Below are 19,581 nucleotides of genomic sequence, written 5' to 3' on the forward strand. Positions count from 1 at the left end.
TGTAGTGGAAGACTATTCCAGCGATCAACCATTCTTTCAGTGAAAAAGAATTTCCTGGTGTCACCTCGTAGTTTCCCGCCCCTGATTTTCAACGGATGCCCTCTTGTTGTCGTGGGACCCTTGAAAAAGAAGATATCTTCCTCCGCCTCGATGCGGCCCGTAAGATACTTGAATGTCTCGATCATGTCCCCCCTCTCTCTGCGCTCCTCGAGCGAGTATAGCTGTAATTTGTCAAGCCGTTTTTCGTATGGTAGATCCTTGAGTCCCGAGACCATCCGGGTGGCCATTCTTTGCACCGACTCCAGTCTCAGCACATCCTTGCGATAATGCGGCCTCCAGAATTGCACACAGTATTCCAGGTGGGGCCTCACCATGGATCTATACAATGGCATAATGACTTCCGCCTTACGACTGACGAAACCCCTTCGTTTGCAGCCCATGATTTGTCTTGCCTTGGACGAAGCCTGCTCCACTTGATTGGCAGACTTCATGTCCTCACTGACGATTACCCCCAAGTCTCGTTCTGCTACTGTTTTTGCTAGGATCTCGCCATTAAGGGTATAAGACTTGCATGGATTCTGGCTGCCCAGGTGCATAACTTTGCATTTTTTGGCATTGAAGTTGAGTTGCCATGTCCTAGACCATCGCTCCAGTAGGAGTAGGTCGTGCATCATGGCCTTTGGCTAAAAGATTCATGTTCATTTCTTAAATTTAGTAGTCTTTTTACCAGGACACAAATCAAATAACATAGGGGTAAATACTCAAGCCTTTATCAGTCAGCGGTTTTTAAGCCACTTATAGCTGTGGCCTGAATTAATCCTGGATAATCAATGCCAGGCCATGCCTGAACTCTGGCATTGAATATCCAGGTATGTGCAGTCATCCAGAAGTTAACCAGGCACTGACCAATATTCATAACAGTGCCCTTTTAGCTCAGTGTATAAAGTTAATACAACCATTTTGCTCTGCCACGCCCTGATTGCACTGGCATTAACCAGGTAATTCCTTGGTAATTACAGATGGTATTCAGTGACACTAACCATGTAAGTGCTGCTTGCTGATTATTGCCGGATGGCCAGCTCAGTAAGGTTTAACCATTCAGGAGCCTTTTGAATATCGGGCCCAGAGAATTCAATTAGAACTGCATGAGTAAAGTTTTTGAGTTGACCACTTGCCTTGACAGAGTCTGTCCTCGTTCTAGTTCATTTTTTGGTGCGCAGAGCTTCTGAAGACGCCAACGCAATTTGCTTTTTGACTTTACTAGAGCACAAATTATAGTCCCATTGAAAGCTAATCCAGGTTACTTGCTTGTCTCCAGAAGAAGGCATTCCAGATTGCCGAAACTGGGATCCTAGTCGGGACCTTAGTTTTTAAGAACTGTTCTCAAGTCAAGTAACTATACTGGGACTTTTTATGCTAATAAATGTACCTGTTGGTTGACATGGACATCTCGCTTGCCTTTTTTGTTTGTCATATGTTGAGGCAAGATCTCTTCTTCCTTTTGTTTGGCCCTTATATCTCTTTCTGGTTCTTTCATGTATGTATCACATCATGGGGCATGTGCTTATGAAGCTTTCTCTTCATTTCAGTCCTGCATTACAATATTGTCAGGATAAATATGTGTTAGATAGGAAACATACAAAATAAAAACATCAAAGTTAGGAAATCTGGTATTTCCAGTTACTTCAATGGGAATGAATGGACACTCTTTGCACTTCAGATTGAGTGTCTGTGCACATATAGAACTGCAATGTTTCATTAGATTTAAAGTAAATTCAGTTGTAATTGGATACATTTTGCCTCCAGAAGAGTTGGTTGGCTTAGTGAGTTCCTGAGGGATATTATCTAATTAAGAAAGTATTAGAAGAGATTGTGAATCATTAGAAATACAATATTCTGTAGCACTCCATGAGGTTAGAGGCAGAAACATTTTGAGAGGTGCTCATTTGTGAATTTGTAAATGTTGTCATTTATTTAGTTGATGGTAACAGTATTGATCTGAAAGCAACTGGGAGTATGATGGAACAGATAAATGCATAAAGATATGGTGGCACGAGTACTAGACAATTTACCAGTTCTTTCAAATTCTGCTAGTGAATCCTGTTAGCAGCAGGAGGGAGCACAGATTGGTACAATGTTTTTTGGTTTATTGGTCTTGAAATAACTTTTATTCACATTCTATTTGTGAAGCAGTGATCCTGTAACTCCCTTTGCAAGCAGGGTTTTCCACAGAAAAACATGAAACCTTTGTTATAAATATCAGTTCCATATCCTCTTTCCTCTTATTATGTTACCCAGTCCTCTCAAACATCCAACAATCATCAAATATTTTAGACACTTATCAAAATAAAACTGTACATAAGAACATAAGAAGTTGCCCCCGCTGAGTCAGACCAAAGGTCCATCCTGCCCAGCGGTCCGCTCCCGCGGCGGCCCATCAGGCCTAGTGCCAGGAAGTTCTTTTTCACACAGAGGGTGGTGGATACATGGAACGCGCTACCGGAGGATTTAATAAACAGGAGCACGCTACAGGGGTTCAAAGAAGCCTTGGATAGGTACTTGGAGGACAAAGGGATTGAGGGGTACAGATAAGAGTAAAGGTAGATTATAGGGATGGGATTAGAGGTAAGCTATAAAATTAATCAGGGATCACTGTTCAGGCACTAGGCCTGATGGGCCGCGGCGGGAGCGGACCGCTGGGCAGGATGGACCTTTGGTCTGACTCAGCGGGGGCAACTTCTTATGTTATGTTCTTATGTACAGTTTTATTTTGATAAGTGTCTAAAATATTCAATGATTGTTGGATGTTTGAGAGGACTTGGTAACATAATAAGAGGAAAGAGGATATGGAACTGATATTTATAACAAAGGTTTCATGTTTTTCTGTGGAAAACCCTGCTTGCAAAGGGAGTTACAGGATCACTGCTTCACAAATAGTAAATAATTACATAGAATCTACTTTATGTGAAAGCTTATCTAAATTGAAAATTAATGACCTGCTGATGTGCAAAATTAAGCAAAGCAGTTCATGAATTTTGAATTTTACAAAAACCTGACGTGGAAACATTTTACAGGCTGGTTATTACAGAAGAAGCTACTGCATCTCAATGAAGCATAGTTATCATATTTTGGCCATCTCTGATGCAAAGTATTTACTCTTTGGGATCTTGCCAGGTACTTGTGACCTAGGTTGGCCCCTTTTAGAAACAGGATACTGGGCTTGATGGACCTTTGGTCTGTCCCAGTATGGCAGCTTCTTATATTTTTAAGTACTAAAGTTTCATGTATAGTTTTGCTACCCATCTCATTTGGGTAGAAAAACTGCACAGTAGTGCATCAGCTCCCTAGACTAGAATGCGTTCAAATAATGGTTAAAAAGAAAGCTCCAGGAAAAAAAAAAGACCTGGCATTTGGTTTTCTTTTAAAACTGCCTTTATTTAAAACCTGTTTCTTGTTTCCTATTAGGAAATTGGCACATGAAACAGTTTTATGGGCTAAATTTGTATTGGGCTATTACAGAAAAATTGTTCTTGAATGTTATGTGGCAAACTGCATGTGGCCACTACTCTGTCTTTAAATAAAAATCCCATTTCTCTATCTCCTAGTTCCCTTTTTGCCTTGTGTTTCAAATTCTACATACTATATTGGGGGGTGAACATATTGTATAGGTTTCAGATATCTTTTGTTTAGTCCATTATCTCTAAATTTAAGTCTAATGGTGAGGGACATAACATATATTTTATAGTTTTTTTTAAATGATTTATTTATTGAAATATCACAAGAAGATATGTAAACATAAGAACATAAGAAGTTGCCACCACTGGGTCAGACCATTGGTCCATCGCGCCCAACGGTCCGCTCTCGCGGCGGCCCGTCAGGTCCATGACCTGTAATGTGGTTCCTGTCCGTTTCTGTAACCTACCTCTTCTTTTTTATCTGTAACCCTCAATCCCCTTTTCTTTTAGGAACTTGTCTAAACCTTCCTTGAAACCCTGCAATGTGCTCTGGGCTATCACAACCTCCGGAAGCGCGTTCCATGTGTCCACCACCCTCTGGGTAAAAAAGAACCTCCTAGCATTGGTTCTAAACCTGTCCCCTCTCAATTTTTCTGAGTGACCCCTTGTGTTAGTGGTTCCCCACAGTCTGAAAAATCTGTCCCTGTCCACTTTCTCTATGCCCCTCAGGATTTTGACGGTTTCTATCATGTCTCCTCTAAGTCTCTGCTTTTCCAGAGAGAAGAGCCCCAGCATCTTCAACCTGTCAGCATACGAATAGTTTTCCATACCTTCAGAAAGAAAACACAATAAATGTTGCAGAACTATTATAAGTGGATGGGACTTGTATACCACTTTTTTAAAAATATGTTTATCATTGCAGAATTCCCATATTTAGAGAACATATTCTAAACCAGTGATTCCCAACCCTGTCCTGGAGGAACACCAGGCCAATCGGGTTTTCAGGCTAGCCCTAATGAATATGCATGAGAGAGATTTGCATATGATGGAAGTGATAGGCATGCAAATTTGCTTCATGCATATTCATTAGGGCTAGCCTGAAAACCCGATTGGCCTGGTGTTCCTCCAGGACAGGGTTGGGAACCACTGTTCTAAACAATGCATCGTTACCCTGATGTTATTTCTCATCCCACTTTTTCTATCAGAAATGTGTAGTTTTCCGCCTTCCACCACTGTCATGTATTGTTTTATACTCTTGAGACCCATTTCTTTTCTCCCTTTTTAGATTGTACAGTCACATAGAAGGCACTGCCAATAATGCCAGCTAGAAATTTTTAATACACTTGGAAGCTTGATATTTCCCTTAATCTGTTTATGCATAGTGTTCCAAAATTTATTTAGAAATCTAGGGTGAAAAAAAATTTGAGCAAAAATGAGTTAATCCCACACAGTTCTAAAGGAGCTAAATAATTTGTAACAGGAAAACTCAAAATTAAGAATATAAGAATTGCCATACTGGGACAGACTGAATGTCCATCAAGCCTAGTAGTATCTTGTTTCCAACAGTGGCCAACCCAGGTCTAAATACCTAGCAAGATCCCAAAGATCTCTTGTATAGAATTTATCAATTAATTGATTTCCTTAAAGTTCACTCATTTAAATTTGGATCACATTATTGAGGACTTGAGATTGTATGATTAGAATTTATTAATATTATGTAAATCATTTCTTATTATTTTGTGTTTGATCTGACAATCTTTTCTGTACAAAATGTTTTGATTTTGTTAAATATCTTAAAATGATAAATAAAGAATTAAAAAAAAAAAAAAGATCCCAAAGATCTCAAAGATTTCACCATAAGAGTAGAAGACAGAGTGGGATATGGGCCTGAGTCTCCATCTCTAGAGTTACTACACTGACCACCAGGCTACTCCGGGAACCTGCTTTCTGCTCTAATAGGATGACCATAGCATCTGAAGCTGTCACTAAGGCAGATATGTACAGTTTCATTCATATCTTTGAGAGGTGAGAGGGGGGTCAGTGAGCATTGGGGAAGTGTGTGTGGGTAATGCCTTCATCCCTCCAGTGGCACTTAGGCCTAAATTTTGTATCCGGTGCCTAATGTTAGGCATCTATTTTGGAGGCGCCCAACTTGATAGGCGTCTAAATTGAACAAGTGCAATTAAGCTTTTTATCAGCAATAATTAAAACTTAGGCGCCTACCAAGAAAGAGTGATTCTGTAACAAGGCGTATCTAAACATTTATGCGGGCTTCAAAAAAATAAGCGCCATGCATGTTAGGCGCCTTGTTACAGAATTACTGCTCTTAAGCATGCGCAAGCGCTCCCATGGGCACCTAAATTTTAGTTGTGCCTTGAGCTGGCCTATTTATTGGGCGCTTCCATAATAGGTGCCTCTCAGCGTGATTCACTAAACAGCACACAATTTTACTTGAATCGCACTGAACGGTACCTATTTTGGGGCCTAACATTTGGGCGCTTCTTATAGAATTTGCCCCATATTCTTTAGGAAAATAGGTCTAGCCTCAAATGTTCAAATTGTGCCATGGACGTAATCTACAATGTTCCATTACTGTAGAAAAAATATCCAAATAAGCCCACCCTAGTCCCATCCAAAACATGCTTCCAGCATGCCCCCCTTCAGTTTTAGATGCACTGTAGATAAACAGCGTTGAAATCTGTCTATAAAATGGGTTTAAAAAATAGCGATTTTGAAGGTTTGGTGAGACAAATGTCCATCTGCCCCTTGTTACCCATTTTCTTCTTGAAAATGAACACTATCATGTCATCGTGTCGCAGCAATTTAATTTTTGTTTCATCATTTCAAAGCACTTTGGTGGCAATTCTGTAAATTGGTGCCTCATTTTAGGCACCACAAAAGGGTATGCATAGCACCAATAGTGGCTTAGGGCATGCTAAGCTATTATAGAAAATTAGCACAAACTGCACCGGTTGTGCCAAAAGTTTGCCACCCCTAGTTACAACACCTCAGTGGCTGGTGCAAATGGATACATCTAATGGTGCCAAGCAATGCTCACAACTGAGTATATTCTATAGGATGTGCACATTACTTGGTGACACACCAATGACATGCCCATCCTCCACCTATGTGTAGACCCTCCTCATGGATGTGAACTATTGCCCAAACATAGAAATATAGAAACATGACAGCAGATAAAGGCCAAATGGCCCATCTAGTCTGCCCATCCACAGTAACCATTATCTCTTTCTCTGTCTGAGAGATCCCACGTGCCTATCCCAGGCCCTCTTGAATTCAGATACAGTCTCTGCATATGGCATTCTAAGGTACAAGCACAACTTAAGTTGTTTAACAAGCCAATCAGCATTGATAATTGGCAATTAACACCTCATAATTGATGCAAATTGGCACAAATTAGAAATTACAAACACAACTTGGAAAGTGCACAAATCTCAAAAGGGGGGGCGTGTCCAGGGGTTGGAGCATGGGCGGATCGTTGACATTTCTAAAAGTTAGGCTCACTGCTATAGAATAAGTCCGATTCATTCACAACTTAATCAAAGGTATTTAGGCCTGGTTTTCCTTGGCCTAAATAAGAACATAAGAATTGCCTTACTGGATCAGATCAATGGTCCATCAAGCCCAGTAGCCCGTTCTCACAGTGGCCAATCCAGGTCACTAGTACCTGGCCAAAATCCAAGGTGTGGCAATATTCCATGCACCTAAATGGTATGGTGTGTATGGCCTCTAAGCATATAAAGTGGGAGCCTTTTTATACAATTACGCTAAGCACTATGCTGATCAGAGTTGATTTTTTTGGCACCATATATAGAATCTGGGCCTAAATAATTTAGGCGCACTGTTATTTAGAATGACACATAGTACTTGTGCATGTAACTGCCAATCACTGCCACTAATCACTCGCATAAACACTACTGTTTTATAAACTAGGTGCCCTGTTGGCATCTAAATTTAGGCATTAAGCTTTTGAATTACCTGTTTTGTTCTATTAACATAGTAACATAGTAAATAATGGCAGATAAAGACCAGCATGGCCTATTTAGTCTGCCTAGAAAGATGGTTAGGGCTGTACTACTAAAATGTACATTTTCGCTCAGCAAATTGTATTTCTATACTATTGCCTCCTGAGGTCTCTGATCTCTGTATTTCCTCTGAATATCTACTTATTGTATTTCGCTGAATGTCCAGCACTCTTGATTGTAAACCGCCTAGAAGTCGCAAGATTGTGGCGGTATAGAAGAATAAAGTTATTATTATTATTATTATTACTTTCAACTTTGTGCAGGTAATCTCACCTTTTGGTTTTAAGCAATTGTAATTGCCACTTCTTGCAGTTACACCCTCCCCCCCGCCTGCCCCATGCCTTTTTTAGAGTCATTTAAGTTTTCTTTTAATAATAAATAATAACTTAATTTTTGTATACCGCCATAGTCAGATGACTTCTAGGCGGTTCAACATCGAAAGAAGGCTGGACATTCAGCGAATTACAGATGCATGAGGGGAAAGTTACAGAAGAAGGAGTGGAGGGGTGGGAGGGGGGTAGTGGAGGGAAAAGTAAGAGGGCATTTTAGTAGAAATGCCCTGTATTTTTATTCTATTTTGTTACCATACAGATATCCTGTTGATAAACGCAGTGTTTGTACTATTCTATATCACCTAAAAGTAGAAAAAAAGCAATATGTGGCTGGGGTTTTTTTTTCTTCTTCTTTTGCATGAATGTGGAATATTTGTATCAGTGATTGCAAGACATTTAAGTATACTTTCAATTAATTATCAGAACCGGGAACTACTTCTGAAAAGACAAATGAAATCCAGCATCAGGACGTTGGCCCAACTGGGACTTATTTTCTTCACAGTCTTCACCCTTGTCTCAGATTCTTTTGTTGCAATTTTCAAATCCCATTATAAGAGGTAAAAGTTTGGTAGAACAGTAGTCAGCCATTAGCAGAGAAGGCTGTAATCAGTGATATGTATTTTATGGAATGACAACCTTTGAAACTATCAGAAACACATTCCTCTCTACACTATTGTCTAATATAGATTTCAGAGATGCATCCTTATTAGGAGTCAACTGTAGCAGCCGTGATTTCAAGAGGTCTGTGACTGCTCTTCTTTTTGGTTAGTCTTCTTGTCGAGACAAGAAAATTGCCTGCAACTGAAATGTAGTCTTATGTACTGACCAAAGGTCATAGCCAATTATATGTTCTTGATATCAATTGTTCTAATTCTGCAGGTTTTATGGAAGACATATAAACATTAATCCAGTATCGGTAGTTCTGTTTAAGGTAGTTCTAGAAAGTTAATGAACCGCTAATGTGACAAGAGATATTTTTTAAAAATTTAATTGAATCACTTCATAGACTACAATAATAATAATCTTTAAAAAAATTCCAAAGACACATTCTTGAATTAAAAATATTGTTTGATATTCATGGAAAATGTGAACTGCAGTACTTGGATATACTGCTGGATTGAGACTAAGCTCAAAGCTGTCTTAATCCATGGGCAAAAAATTAAATTCTTGAATGAATAGATTAAAATGTCAGCCTCCAGTGTTAACCTGAGCTTAACTAGCAAATGTTATGGTGGAATGTAATTACTTTTGCCTTGAAATTACAAGGCTTGAAATAGAATTTCTGTTTGTTTCTTAATCTGTATGAAGAATGGAAGTTCTTTCCCCCAGCTGTGTGTTTTGTATCAGAAATTTTCATGTAACACTTTCATACTCCTACCAGGATGGAAAAGTAATGAAATGTTCAGTTCTTTTAACACTTTTTGAAACCAACCTTACTCCCATAACATTACAATGAATCCAAAATGGATTTTCAAAAATAAAACTCTAGCAGTTGGGCATGCATTTCATGTAGTTTTCTTTGCTTTATGTTTGTTTTACAGGAGTCTTCGAAATTGTAATACGCCATTCAAGAAACTACACTAACTCCATGTTCAAGAATCATTACCAGAACATAGCTCCAAGGATTATTAAGGCTGTTGGCAAACTTTTTACAGATGTGTCATATTACATACTGGGCTCTGACATAAATGTGAATGACATGATCAATGAGTTTTTTGACAGCTTGTTCCCTGTCATCTATATCCATGTGATTAATCCAGGATTTCGAGAACCTTCAATGGAGTCTATTCAATGCCTTCGTATAGCATGGCGGGACTTGAATGTATTTGGTAATTTTCCCAAGGTTATCATGACGCAAGTTTCAAAATCACTGCAGGCTGCTCGAGTTTTCCTTCAAGCCCTGAATCTTGGCATTGAAGTAGTGAACACCACTTATCACTTAAGATTCAGTAAGGATTGTGGCCGAGCACTCCTGAAAATGTGGTACTGCTCTCATTGCCAGGGTCTGTTGATGGCCAGACCATGTACTGGGTATTGTAGTGTTGTGATACAAGGATGTCTGGCAAGTGTTGTGGAGATAGATGGCTACTGGAGAGAATACATCAGATCTGTAGAAAGGTTGACCAAAGGCATGTATGGAATCTATGATATGGAACATGTTCTGCTCAATCTCTTCTCGTTGATACATGATGCCGTGATACATGTTCAGAAGAATGGAGGAAAATTCTCATCAACAGTGAGTTATTTTAGATATTGTAGGTCTTTTCTTTGGCCAGTGTTTTTTTTTTTTTTTTTTTTTTTGTGGGGGGGGGGGGGGGGGAGTGTGAAAGATATTCAAAAGGATTTAACCATGCAGGAGAATTTGTATGTCTGAAGTGCTATGCACTGAAAATGTTTGGTTTTAAAGCAGAAAATGTTTGGTTTTAAAGCAGAAATTGATTACAGTTTTTAATATGACAAAAATGAAAATAAAATATGCAAAGTAGATGTGTAGTGAACACCATATTAGATTAATAAATCTTTTTCAGTGAAAACGTTTGACTACTAGGATCCCTTTTGGCAAGCACCCTTCCTGCAAAATCTACAATGGCTACAGGTACCTTACAAGGCTAAATTTAAAACTCTATGTTTGATTTTCAAGATCCTTAGACAAAATGGCCCAGAATACTTAAAGAATAAGTTAGCCCTTTATACACCTTTGATACCTCTGAGGTCCTCTCAAGGAGCATCCCTATCTGAACCCTCATCAAAATGCAATACAATACAATATAATATAATGTCTTATATACCACATCATTTGCCCACTTAACCTCTCCCCCTAGCTGGCAAAACTCAAAAAACACAATTCTATAAAAAGTGTGCACCAGTTGCAGTGCATAAATTTAAAAAGGGGCGTGATCATTGGTTGATCGGGGCATGTCTAAATAAGTTAGACACATTTTTTTTTTAATAGAAGACGCCTGATAGGTACATAACTTAGGCATGGGCATGTAGGCCTGGTTTTAGCTGACCTAAATTTTTGCAACTAAGTATTGTGTCACACACGGGTGCTAAGCGCAATTCTATAAAAGGTATGCATACCTTATAGAATCATGCTAAGTGCTGTTCTAGTCAGTGCCAATTTTTTTAGGCGCCATATATAGGATATAAGAGGTTTAACGTGCAAGTCCCAGAAATGCCAAAGAAAAACAATGTGCATGTGTAGTGGCATAGAACCAGTGACTGAAAATCTTCACTTGTCCCCAAAGCAATGGTGCATCCAAGAATTTTCAGTGCAGAAAGCAATAGCAATGTGTTCCTGTACTTGCTCCATCAAAGCCTCTGGCTTTTTTCTGTATGATGATTAGGCAAAGACTTGTGGAGGAAGAATTAGATATTGGGACACTGCTAGCTACCGTTGCCAGCCATCACATTTCGGTTGTCTATGCTGCAGTGGTGGATTGCTTTATAGTTTTTCTGCTACGTTGAACCGTTGCCAGTAGAGAAATATTGTTTCATACTGATAAAGTGCTGCAAACAGGGTAACAGCTAATTCACATTCATTTACTTTGCAGCACTTTACGTAAGACCCGAGTGGCAAAATGCATTGCCCTAAAATTCAGCAATTTGTATATTCCATAAATTCCAGTTATGGACTTTGTCTGGAGTGGATGTTTGCAGCCTTTTAGATGCCTCGTGTAGTGTTTTAGCAAAATATATATTTCACCCTTATTAAACTGTTTTATTGCTTTTTCCATGATTAAATGTGATTTGTGTAAAAAGTGAAAGGAAGTGATTTACCAGGCTCCCTAATAAAATATCTTCAGATATGAGCTTCTCTTAAAACTTAACACCAATACCATGTCACATAGAGAGCTTGCTTTACTGACCAGCTTTTCAGACAGAAAAAAACAAGTTCACAAATATTTCTAAAGGCAGAATATTTGTGTTTTGTATTCCCTTTAGTCTTCTTTCAGCTGCATCATCTGGTAGTACACTTGGGGGCTGGATTCTCAAAACTCACCGGAAAAATCTGACAAGTCGATGTAGTGGCCGTAGTGGGAGTGATTTTTACTTTACGGGCGATTCTCAGCATAATAGAATGCAAATTATATGTATGCTATTTGCACAGAAAATTGCCGGTAAAGAGCGGGAGGAACTGTGCCTGGCAATCGCTAAACACAGCTTCTCCCTTCTGTCAAAGCTGCTCTCCCTGCCTCGAACAACTGAGCCACAGGTCTCCCTGAGATCTGCCAGCTCAACTGATTGACTAATAGACAGAGAGAGCAGCAGAGGGAAAAATATTCCCCCCTCCTGCAGACACCCTCCCTTGTCTGCTGCTGCCCAGCCCTTCCACACCCTGTACAAGATTGGCAGGAGGGATGCTCACTCCCTCCCACCACTGGGGTCCCCCGCCACCCCCGGACAACCCCCCAACACCCACAGCAGGAGGGATACCCACTTTCTTCTGCCCGCGGGATCCCCCCGACAACCTTCCGTCTCCCCCATATCTTTACCATAAAGGCCGGCTGTAGAGATGCTTACTCTCTTGGCCTGCAGGCCCGCCTCTTCAAAATGGTGGGCCTTTCCCTTCCCGGTGTATCTTGGGATGAACTGGGAGGGGCCTTAAGGGTCTGGTTTGCCCATGCACGTAAGGCCCCTCCTATGGGAAGGGGAAGGCCCACCATTTTGAAGAGGCAGGCCTGCTGATCAGAGGGAGTAGACATCCCTCTGACTGGCCTTCTTCATAAAGGCACAGGGGGGCAGGGGTTTGTAGGAGAGGTTGTCCAGGGAGAAGGGCAGGACACCTCCATATGTGCCCTTATGGGAGATTTACCTTCTGAATCTTACGGTCAAGACAGTATTCTTAGTGGTGATTATGTCAGCAAGACAAGTCGAGTTGAAGCTCTTTCTTGCAGGGAGCCGTTCCTCAAAATTATGGAAAGAAGGATCTACTTATGCAGAGTTTCATCCTTACTGAAAATGGTCTCAGCCTTCCATATTAATCAGAAAGTCCGCTTGCCTGCCTTCCACCCAACAGGGTCAAAGAAAAAGGACAGGGCATTGCATTTGATGGATGTCATGCGGACTCTCCTCTGGTACCTCGAATACCAATGAGCTTCACATCTCATTACCTTTTTGTTTTGACAGTCATGCCAAGAAATGGAGGCCTTCTGATATCACGGGGGTAATACTAGTAAAAACTAGGGAAAGTCAGAAATTGCTTTAGTCAAAAATGTGAACTGACTTTGCTGTTACAATAGTAACCTATCTATGGTGTGATCAAGATTTTTTCAGGTTACTCAGAGGCATGAAACTCTACTTCCTTTTTTGATTGAAGAAATGGAGGCCGGCATCTAAATCCTTGATTTCCAGATGTTTACGATAGCCATTTCCTCTGCAGCTCATTCCACCAGAGGAGTTGCTGCCTCATGGGCAGAGACTAGGACTGTCTCGCCCGATGAAATCTGTAGAATGGCTACAGCCAGGAAAGATACCGCTTTCGGGTCTTCCATTCTGAAGACAGGCTCAGCGGGCCCTCCCTAAACTCTGGGGACTGCTTTAGTATATCCCTACGGTTCAGGACCACTAGACACTGCACTAGAAAGATGGCTTGGGCATAGGCTGGGGCTGACAAGTCCAATAGGTAACAAACACACGCCAATAAACAATCAAATGGAGTCAAACAAGTCTTGCACAGCCACTGCGCAAGACTTTTTTTGCCACTGTGCAAGACTTGTTTGACTCCATTTGATTGTTTATTGGTGTGTGTTTGTTACCTTTTATGCAGTTTGCTTAATACCTTAACCACCATGGACCCCTGAGGAAGGCGTGTCATCCGAAACACGAACCGTGTCGGGTTCCTTGGTTGGCTATAAGGTTGTATATGTTACTGCATTTATTAATAAACTACGTCTGCATCTTGTACATTATCTGTAGTTTGTTTGTTTGTTTTTTGCTTGCTGTTTGTCACTGCAGACCACGTTGGATTTTCTTTTTTCTGAAGTGTTTCTTGGGGCATGAGGATCAGGGCTTGGCATAGGATTTGGAAGGGAAGGGTGTCAAAGTAGGAACGGATTTATTGTAGTTTCCAGAGTGCTGCAAATCCTTTGCGAACCACATTAGCGATTTGGCTTTCCATGGTCATCTTTTGGTCTGGAGTCACTCCAAGGATTTTGATAGTGGACTGTGCAGTAGGATTATACCCCTGATCTTGATGTTTTCCGCAATGAGGTTCGATGGGCTTGCGAGGAAAAACTTGGGTTTATCAGGGTTTAGTTTCAATTTGTGTTTTGTCATCCAGTCTTCCATTGTTTGGATAATACCTTCGATTCGCTTTTATTCCATTGAAGGCAGAGTGGGTATTGGATCGTGATGTCATCAACATAGCTATAGCTCTTAACTCCCGATGAGGCTATGTGGTGCCCCAGCATTCATAAATATATATTGAACAGGATCGGAGATAGTGGGGAACCTTGTAGAACTCTGCAGGGAGTAGTACAGACAGGGGAGAGTTTGTCGTTGCTGAAGACTTGGTATGAGCGACTTATTAGAAAGCCCCTGAACCAATTTAGGACAATTCTTGTGATTCCAATAGCATCCAGGAATGAAGGAAGCATCTGGTAGTCTACTAAGTCAAAGGCGCTGCTTAGGTCAAATTATAGTATAAGAACACTCTGTCCTCTGCTGAAAAGTTGGTAGATGTCATTCATTAGTGAGGCTAGGACTGTTACAGTGCTGAATAGTGGCCAAAAGCCTGACTGGGAGTCATGAAGTATATCGTACTCTTCTAGGTAGTTGAGCAGTTGGTAATATACAAGTCTTTCCAGTAGTTTCACAAAGAAAGGATGGAAGCAATGGGTCGGTATTTAGCGACAGAAGAAATTGGTTCCTTGTTGTTCTTGGTAATGTGCTGTTAACATAGTAACATAGTAGATGACGGCAGATAAAGACCCGAATGGTCCATCCAGTCTGCCCAACCTGATTCAATTTCATTTTTTTATTTTTTCTTCTTAGCTATTTCTGGGCAAGAATCCAAAGCTCTACCCGATACTGTGCTTGGGTTCCAACTACCGAAATCTCTGTTAAAACCTACTCCAGCCCATCTACACCCTCCCAGCCACTGAAGCCCTCCCCACCAAACGGCCATACACAGACCGTGCAAGTTTGCCCAGTATTGGCCTTAGTTCAATATTTAATATTATTTTCTGATTCTAGATCCTCTGCGTTCATCCTACGCTTCTTTGAACTTAGTCACAGTTTTACTCTCCACCATCTCTCTCGGGAGCGCATTCCAGGCATCCACCATCCTCTCCGTAAAGTACAATTTCCTAACATTGCCTTTGAATCTACCACTCTTCAACCTCAAATTATGTCCTCTAGTTTTACCATTTTCCTTTCTCTGGAAAAGATTATGTTCTACATTAATACCCTTCAAGTATTTGAATGTCTGAATCATATCTCCCCTGTCTCTCCTTTCCTCTAGGGTATACATATTCAAGGCTTCCAGTCTCTCCTCATACGTCTTCTGGAGCAAGCCTTCTATCATTTTCGTCGCCCTCCTCTGGACCGCTTCAAGTCTTCTTACGTCCTTCACCAGATACGGTCTCCAAAACTAAACACAATACTCCAAGTGGGGCCTTACCAATGACCTGTACAGGGGCATCAACACCTTCTTCCTTCTACTGGCTACACCTCTCTTTATACAGCCCAGCATCCTTCTGGCAGCAGCCACTGCCCTGTCACACTGTTTTTTTGCCTTTAGATCTTTGGACACTATCACCCCAAGGTCCCTCTCCCCGTCCGTGCATATCAGCTTCTCTCCTCCCAGCATATACGGTTCCTTCCGTTTATTAGTCCCCAAATGCATTACTCTGCATTTCTTTGCATTGAATTTTAGTTGCCAGGCATTAGACCATTCCTCTAACTTTTGCAGATCCTTTTTCATATTTTCCACTCCCTCTTCGATGTCTACTCTGTTACAAATCTTGGTATCATCTGCAAAAAGGCACACTTTTCCTTCAGCAATGTTACTCACAAACATATTGAACAGGATTGAACAGCACCGAACCCTGAGAGACTCCACTACTCACTTTTCCTTCCTCCGAGCGACTTCCATTAACCACCACCCTCTGGCATCTGTCCAACAGCCAGTTTCTAACCCAGTTCACCACTTTGGGTCCCAACTTTAGCCCATCAAGAGCCTTCTATGAGGAATTGTATCAAAGGCTTTGCTGAAATCTAAGTAAATTACATCTAGCATATGTCCTCGATCCAGTTCTCTGGTCACCCAATCAAAAAATTCAATCAGGTTCGTTTGGCACGATTTACCTTTTGTAAAGCCATGTTGCCTTGGATCCTGTAACCCATTAGATTCAAGGAAGTACACTATCCTTTCTTTCAGCGGCACTTCCATTATTTTTCCAACAACTGAAGTGAGGCTCACCAGCCTGTAGTTTCCTGCTTCATCCCTGTGACCACTTTTATGAATAGGGACCACATCCGCTCTCCACCAATCCTCAGGAATCACTCCCGTCTCCAGAGATTTGTTGAACAAGTCTTTAATAGGACTCGCCAGAACCTCTCTGAGCTCCCTTAGTATCCTGGGATGGATCCCGTCTGGTCCCATCACTTTGTCCACCTTCAGTTTTTCAAGTTGCTCATAAACACTCTCCTCCGTGAACGCCGCAGAATCTATTCCATTTTCTCGTATAACTTTGCCAGACAATCTCGGTCCTTCTCCAGGATTTTCTTCTGTGAACACAGAACAGAAGTATTTGTTTAGCACATTTGCTTTTTCCTCATCACTCTCCACATATCGGTTCCCAGCATCTTTTAGTTAACAATTCCATTTTTCATCTTCCTCCTTTCACTAATATATCTGAAAAAAATTTTGTCTCCCTTTTTCACATTTTTTGCCATTTGTTCTTCCGCCTGTGCTTTCGCCAGACGTATCTCTCTCTTGGCTTCTTTCAGTTTCACCCTGTAGTCCTTTCTGTACTCCTCTTCTTGGTTTTTTTTATATTTCACGAATGCCAACTCTTTCGCCTTTATTTTCTCTGCCACTAGTTTGGAGAACCATATCGGCTTCCTTTTTCTCTTGTTTTTATTGATTTTCTTCACGTAAAGGTCTGTAGCCATTTTTATCGCTCCTTTCAGCTTAGACCACTGTCTTTCCACTTCTCTTATGTCCTCCCATCCTAACAGCTCTTTCTTCAGATACTCTCCCATTGCATTAAAGTCCGTACGTTTGAAATCTAGGACTTTAAGGAACGTGCGGCTGCTCTCCACTTTAGCCGTTAAATCAAACCAAACCGTTTGATGATCGCTACTTCCCAGGTGAGCACCCACTCGAACATTAGAGATACTCTTTCCGTTAGTGAGGACCAGATCCAATATTGCTTTTTCCCTTGTGGGTTCAGCATTGTATGAGTCCAGTTGAAAAGTAAGCCCTGAAAAGTTGGGGGAGCGAGTTAAATGATTTCAGATGGGCAGGTGTCTAATGGGCATTGTCCAAGCACGTATTTGGCATAAATCTTATGGAACAGGTTTAAGTCTGGTGGGGGAGGGGGCAAATGTTTCCCAGATTAGGTTTGCTATGTGGTTCTGAGGAGAGAATGTACATGGGTAGTTCTCTGGTGCATTGGGGGGCTGAGCTTATTGCAGAGAGACTGGATCTTTGAACAGAAGTGAAGTAAAAGGTTGCAAACTTTTCCTCACTGGGAGTGTCCGATGTGATGGAAACCCCCCCCCCCCAAAATAAAAACCAAAAATATTACATTGTATATTCCAAAGCAAATAACTTTTTATTCTAGTAATTAGTATTATAGCAGCATTTGTCAAATCAGAAATAAATCAATTTGGACATATACGATGGAGAGAAAAAACCTCATGCCAACAGTGCCGGCACCTTTCTGTAAGCATGGCGCAGTTTCTCTAAAGCAACTCTGCCAGAGCATGGGGGTTTTATACAAAAAGTATCTCTTTCTCAGATTCTTCCCCTGGCTGGGAATATGTATCACCCTATTGGATAAACCAAATGCCTATCTAACTCCCTCTCCTAGTCCACACCTCCATTCTTCCCTGGGGGGCCCTGGACAGGCATAGTGTCTAGAACTTTCTTCTTCTTGAAGTTTCCATTCTTCACACGGGTACAGCAGTGCCTCAACGCATTAGCCTGGGATCACGTTATCAGTTCTTCCTGGATGGAGTGTCTCGCTGACTTGCATTTTCCTTTCAGCACTGTTCATTGTCTTTCCAGCACTGGTTAGTGTCCTTGAGAATACACACTCACATGCCACACAGCATCTGAACTGAAACCAGTTTATACAAGCCCGTGACTTTAGCAGCTTCAGCAAAATGTAGGAATAGGTCTCACAACCTGTAAAAGTCTCCCATAGGCTCCTGTCATCTATCTCAGAAGTAATCAGTCAGTTCTTTGACTGGAGGGGGTTCTTCTGGGGAGGGGGGGGGCTAGGACTAGTTTGGTGGTATTGGTCAGTTTAGACACTATCCTGAAGAGTTCCTTGGTATTGATGGAGTGGTTACCCACCAACTGGGAGTAGTAGGCTTTGTACTTTTCTTTCAGCATTTGTTTATATATGTGTACTTGTTTGCACCAGTGTCCCTTGTTGACCTGGGTTTGATCTTTGTACCATGTTCTCTCTAAGCAGTGTACTGTGCATTTTAGATCGTGGAGCTCTTCATCAAACCATTTGTCTGACTCGTGGATCCATCTTTTTTGCAGGGATTTGGGGGCAAGTTTGTTGTAGATGTTAGTGCTAACTTTGTCCCAGGTAGCATAGAAGTCTAGCAGGTCTGAGAATTCTTTAAAGTCTTTGAATTCGGACCAGAAGGAGGGTATTTCAATGTAACTTCTGGTTGTATAGGTTTTTATTGGCTTGGGAGTATGTTTGGCTTGCTGCCAAAGCAAGTTAAATCAGAACATGAAGTGGTCTGACCAAAGTGAGGGAGACCAATCCCCATCTTGCAGAGCTATATTGGGCTATACTGTATTGTGTCAAATTCCAGGGTGGTAACGAGGTCTAGACGGTGTCATTTCTAGTGAGTGGGTGAAGGTGAGGGGATGGAGTACTTGAGGGACTGTAGAAAGTTGAAGAGGTCCTTGACAGTGTGTGTGGGTGTGAGTGAGTTCTAGGTGTAGATTAATGTCTCCTAGTAGAAGTTAGTTCCTGATCCTCTAGGTTTATCTCACGCTTTATTGAAGTCCATCATCATTTTCCTCTCCACCACTTCCCTCGGGAGAGCATTCCAGGCATCTCCATGAAAAAGAATTTCCTAACATTGTTCCTGAGTCTTCCTCCCCGCAACCTCAAATTATGCCCTCCAGTTTTACCATTTTTTCTTCACTGGAAAAGATTTGGTTCTATATTAATACTCTTCAAGTATTTAAACGTCTGTATCATATCTCCCCTGTCCCTCCTCTCCTCCAGAGTATACATATTTAGATCTTCCAGTCTCTTCTCATACCAGCCATATGAGCAGGTGTGTTAGTACCTAAGTGCTGCAGATAGCCTTGCAACTCGCAGTGTTGTATAAGCTATGCATGTAAGTCTGAGCCCTATGCATGCTGCACTTAAGCTCTGACCATGTGTACATCCCTTGCAATTATGATTTATATCAGTGGTTTCCAAACCCTGTCCTGGGGGACCCCCAGCCAGTCGGGTTTTCAAGATATCCCTAATGAATATGCATGAGAGAGATTTGCATATAATGGAAGCGACAGGTAAGCAAATCTCTCTCATGCATATT

General features: G+C 41.2%; 1 protein-coding gene across 2 annotated transcripts in view; it reads left to right on the plus strand.

Moving 5' to 3' along the window:
- The window catches only part of GPC3 (glypican 3), a 472,642-nt gene that overhangs the window by 206,412 nt on the left and 246,649 nt on the right, over nt 1-19,581 (plus strand). For both annotated transcript variants that reach the window (XR_004539536.1, XM_033945373.1), the window contains exon 3: nt 9,372-10,066. Coding sequence is in view for 1 of the 2 variants with exons in the window: in XM_033945373.1 (XP_033801264.1) it covers nt 9,372-10,066 (695 nt within the window). In the remaining variant the exon portion in view is untranslated. The remainder of the gene's footprint in view (nt 1-9,371; nt 10,067-19,581) is intronic.

Source organism: Geotrypetes seraphini, chromosome 5 (genome assembly GCF_902459505.1).
Source record: "Geotrypetes seraphini chromosome 5, aGeoSer1.1, whole genome shotgun sequence".
NCBI classification, from domain to species: Eukaryota; Metazoa; Chordata; class Amphibia; order Gymnophiona; family Dermophiidae; genus Geotrypetes; species Geotrypetes seraphini.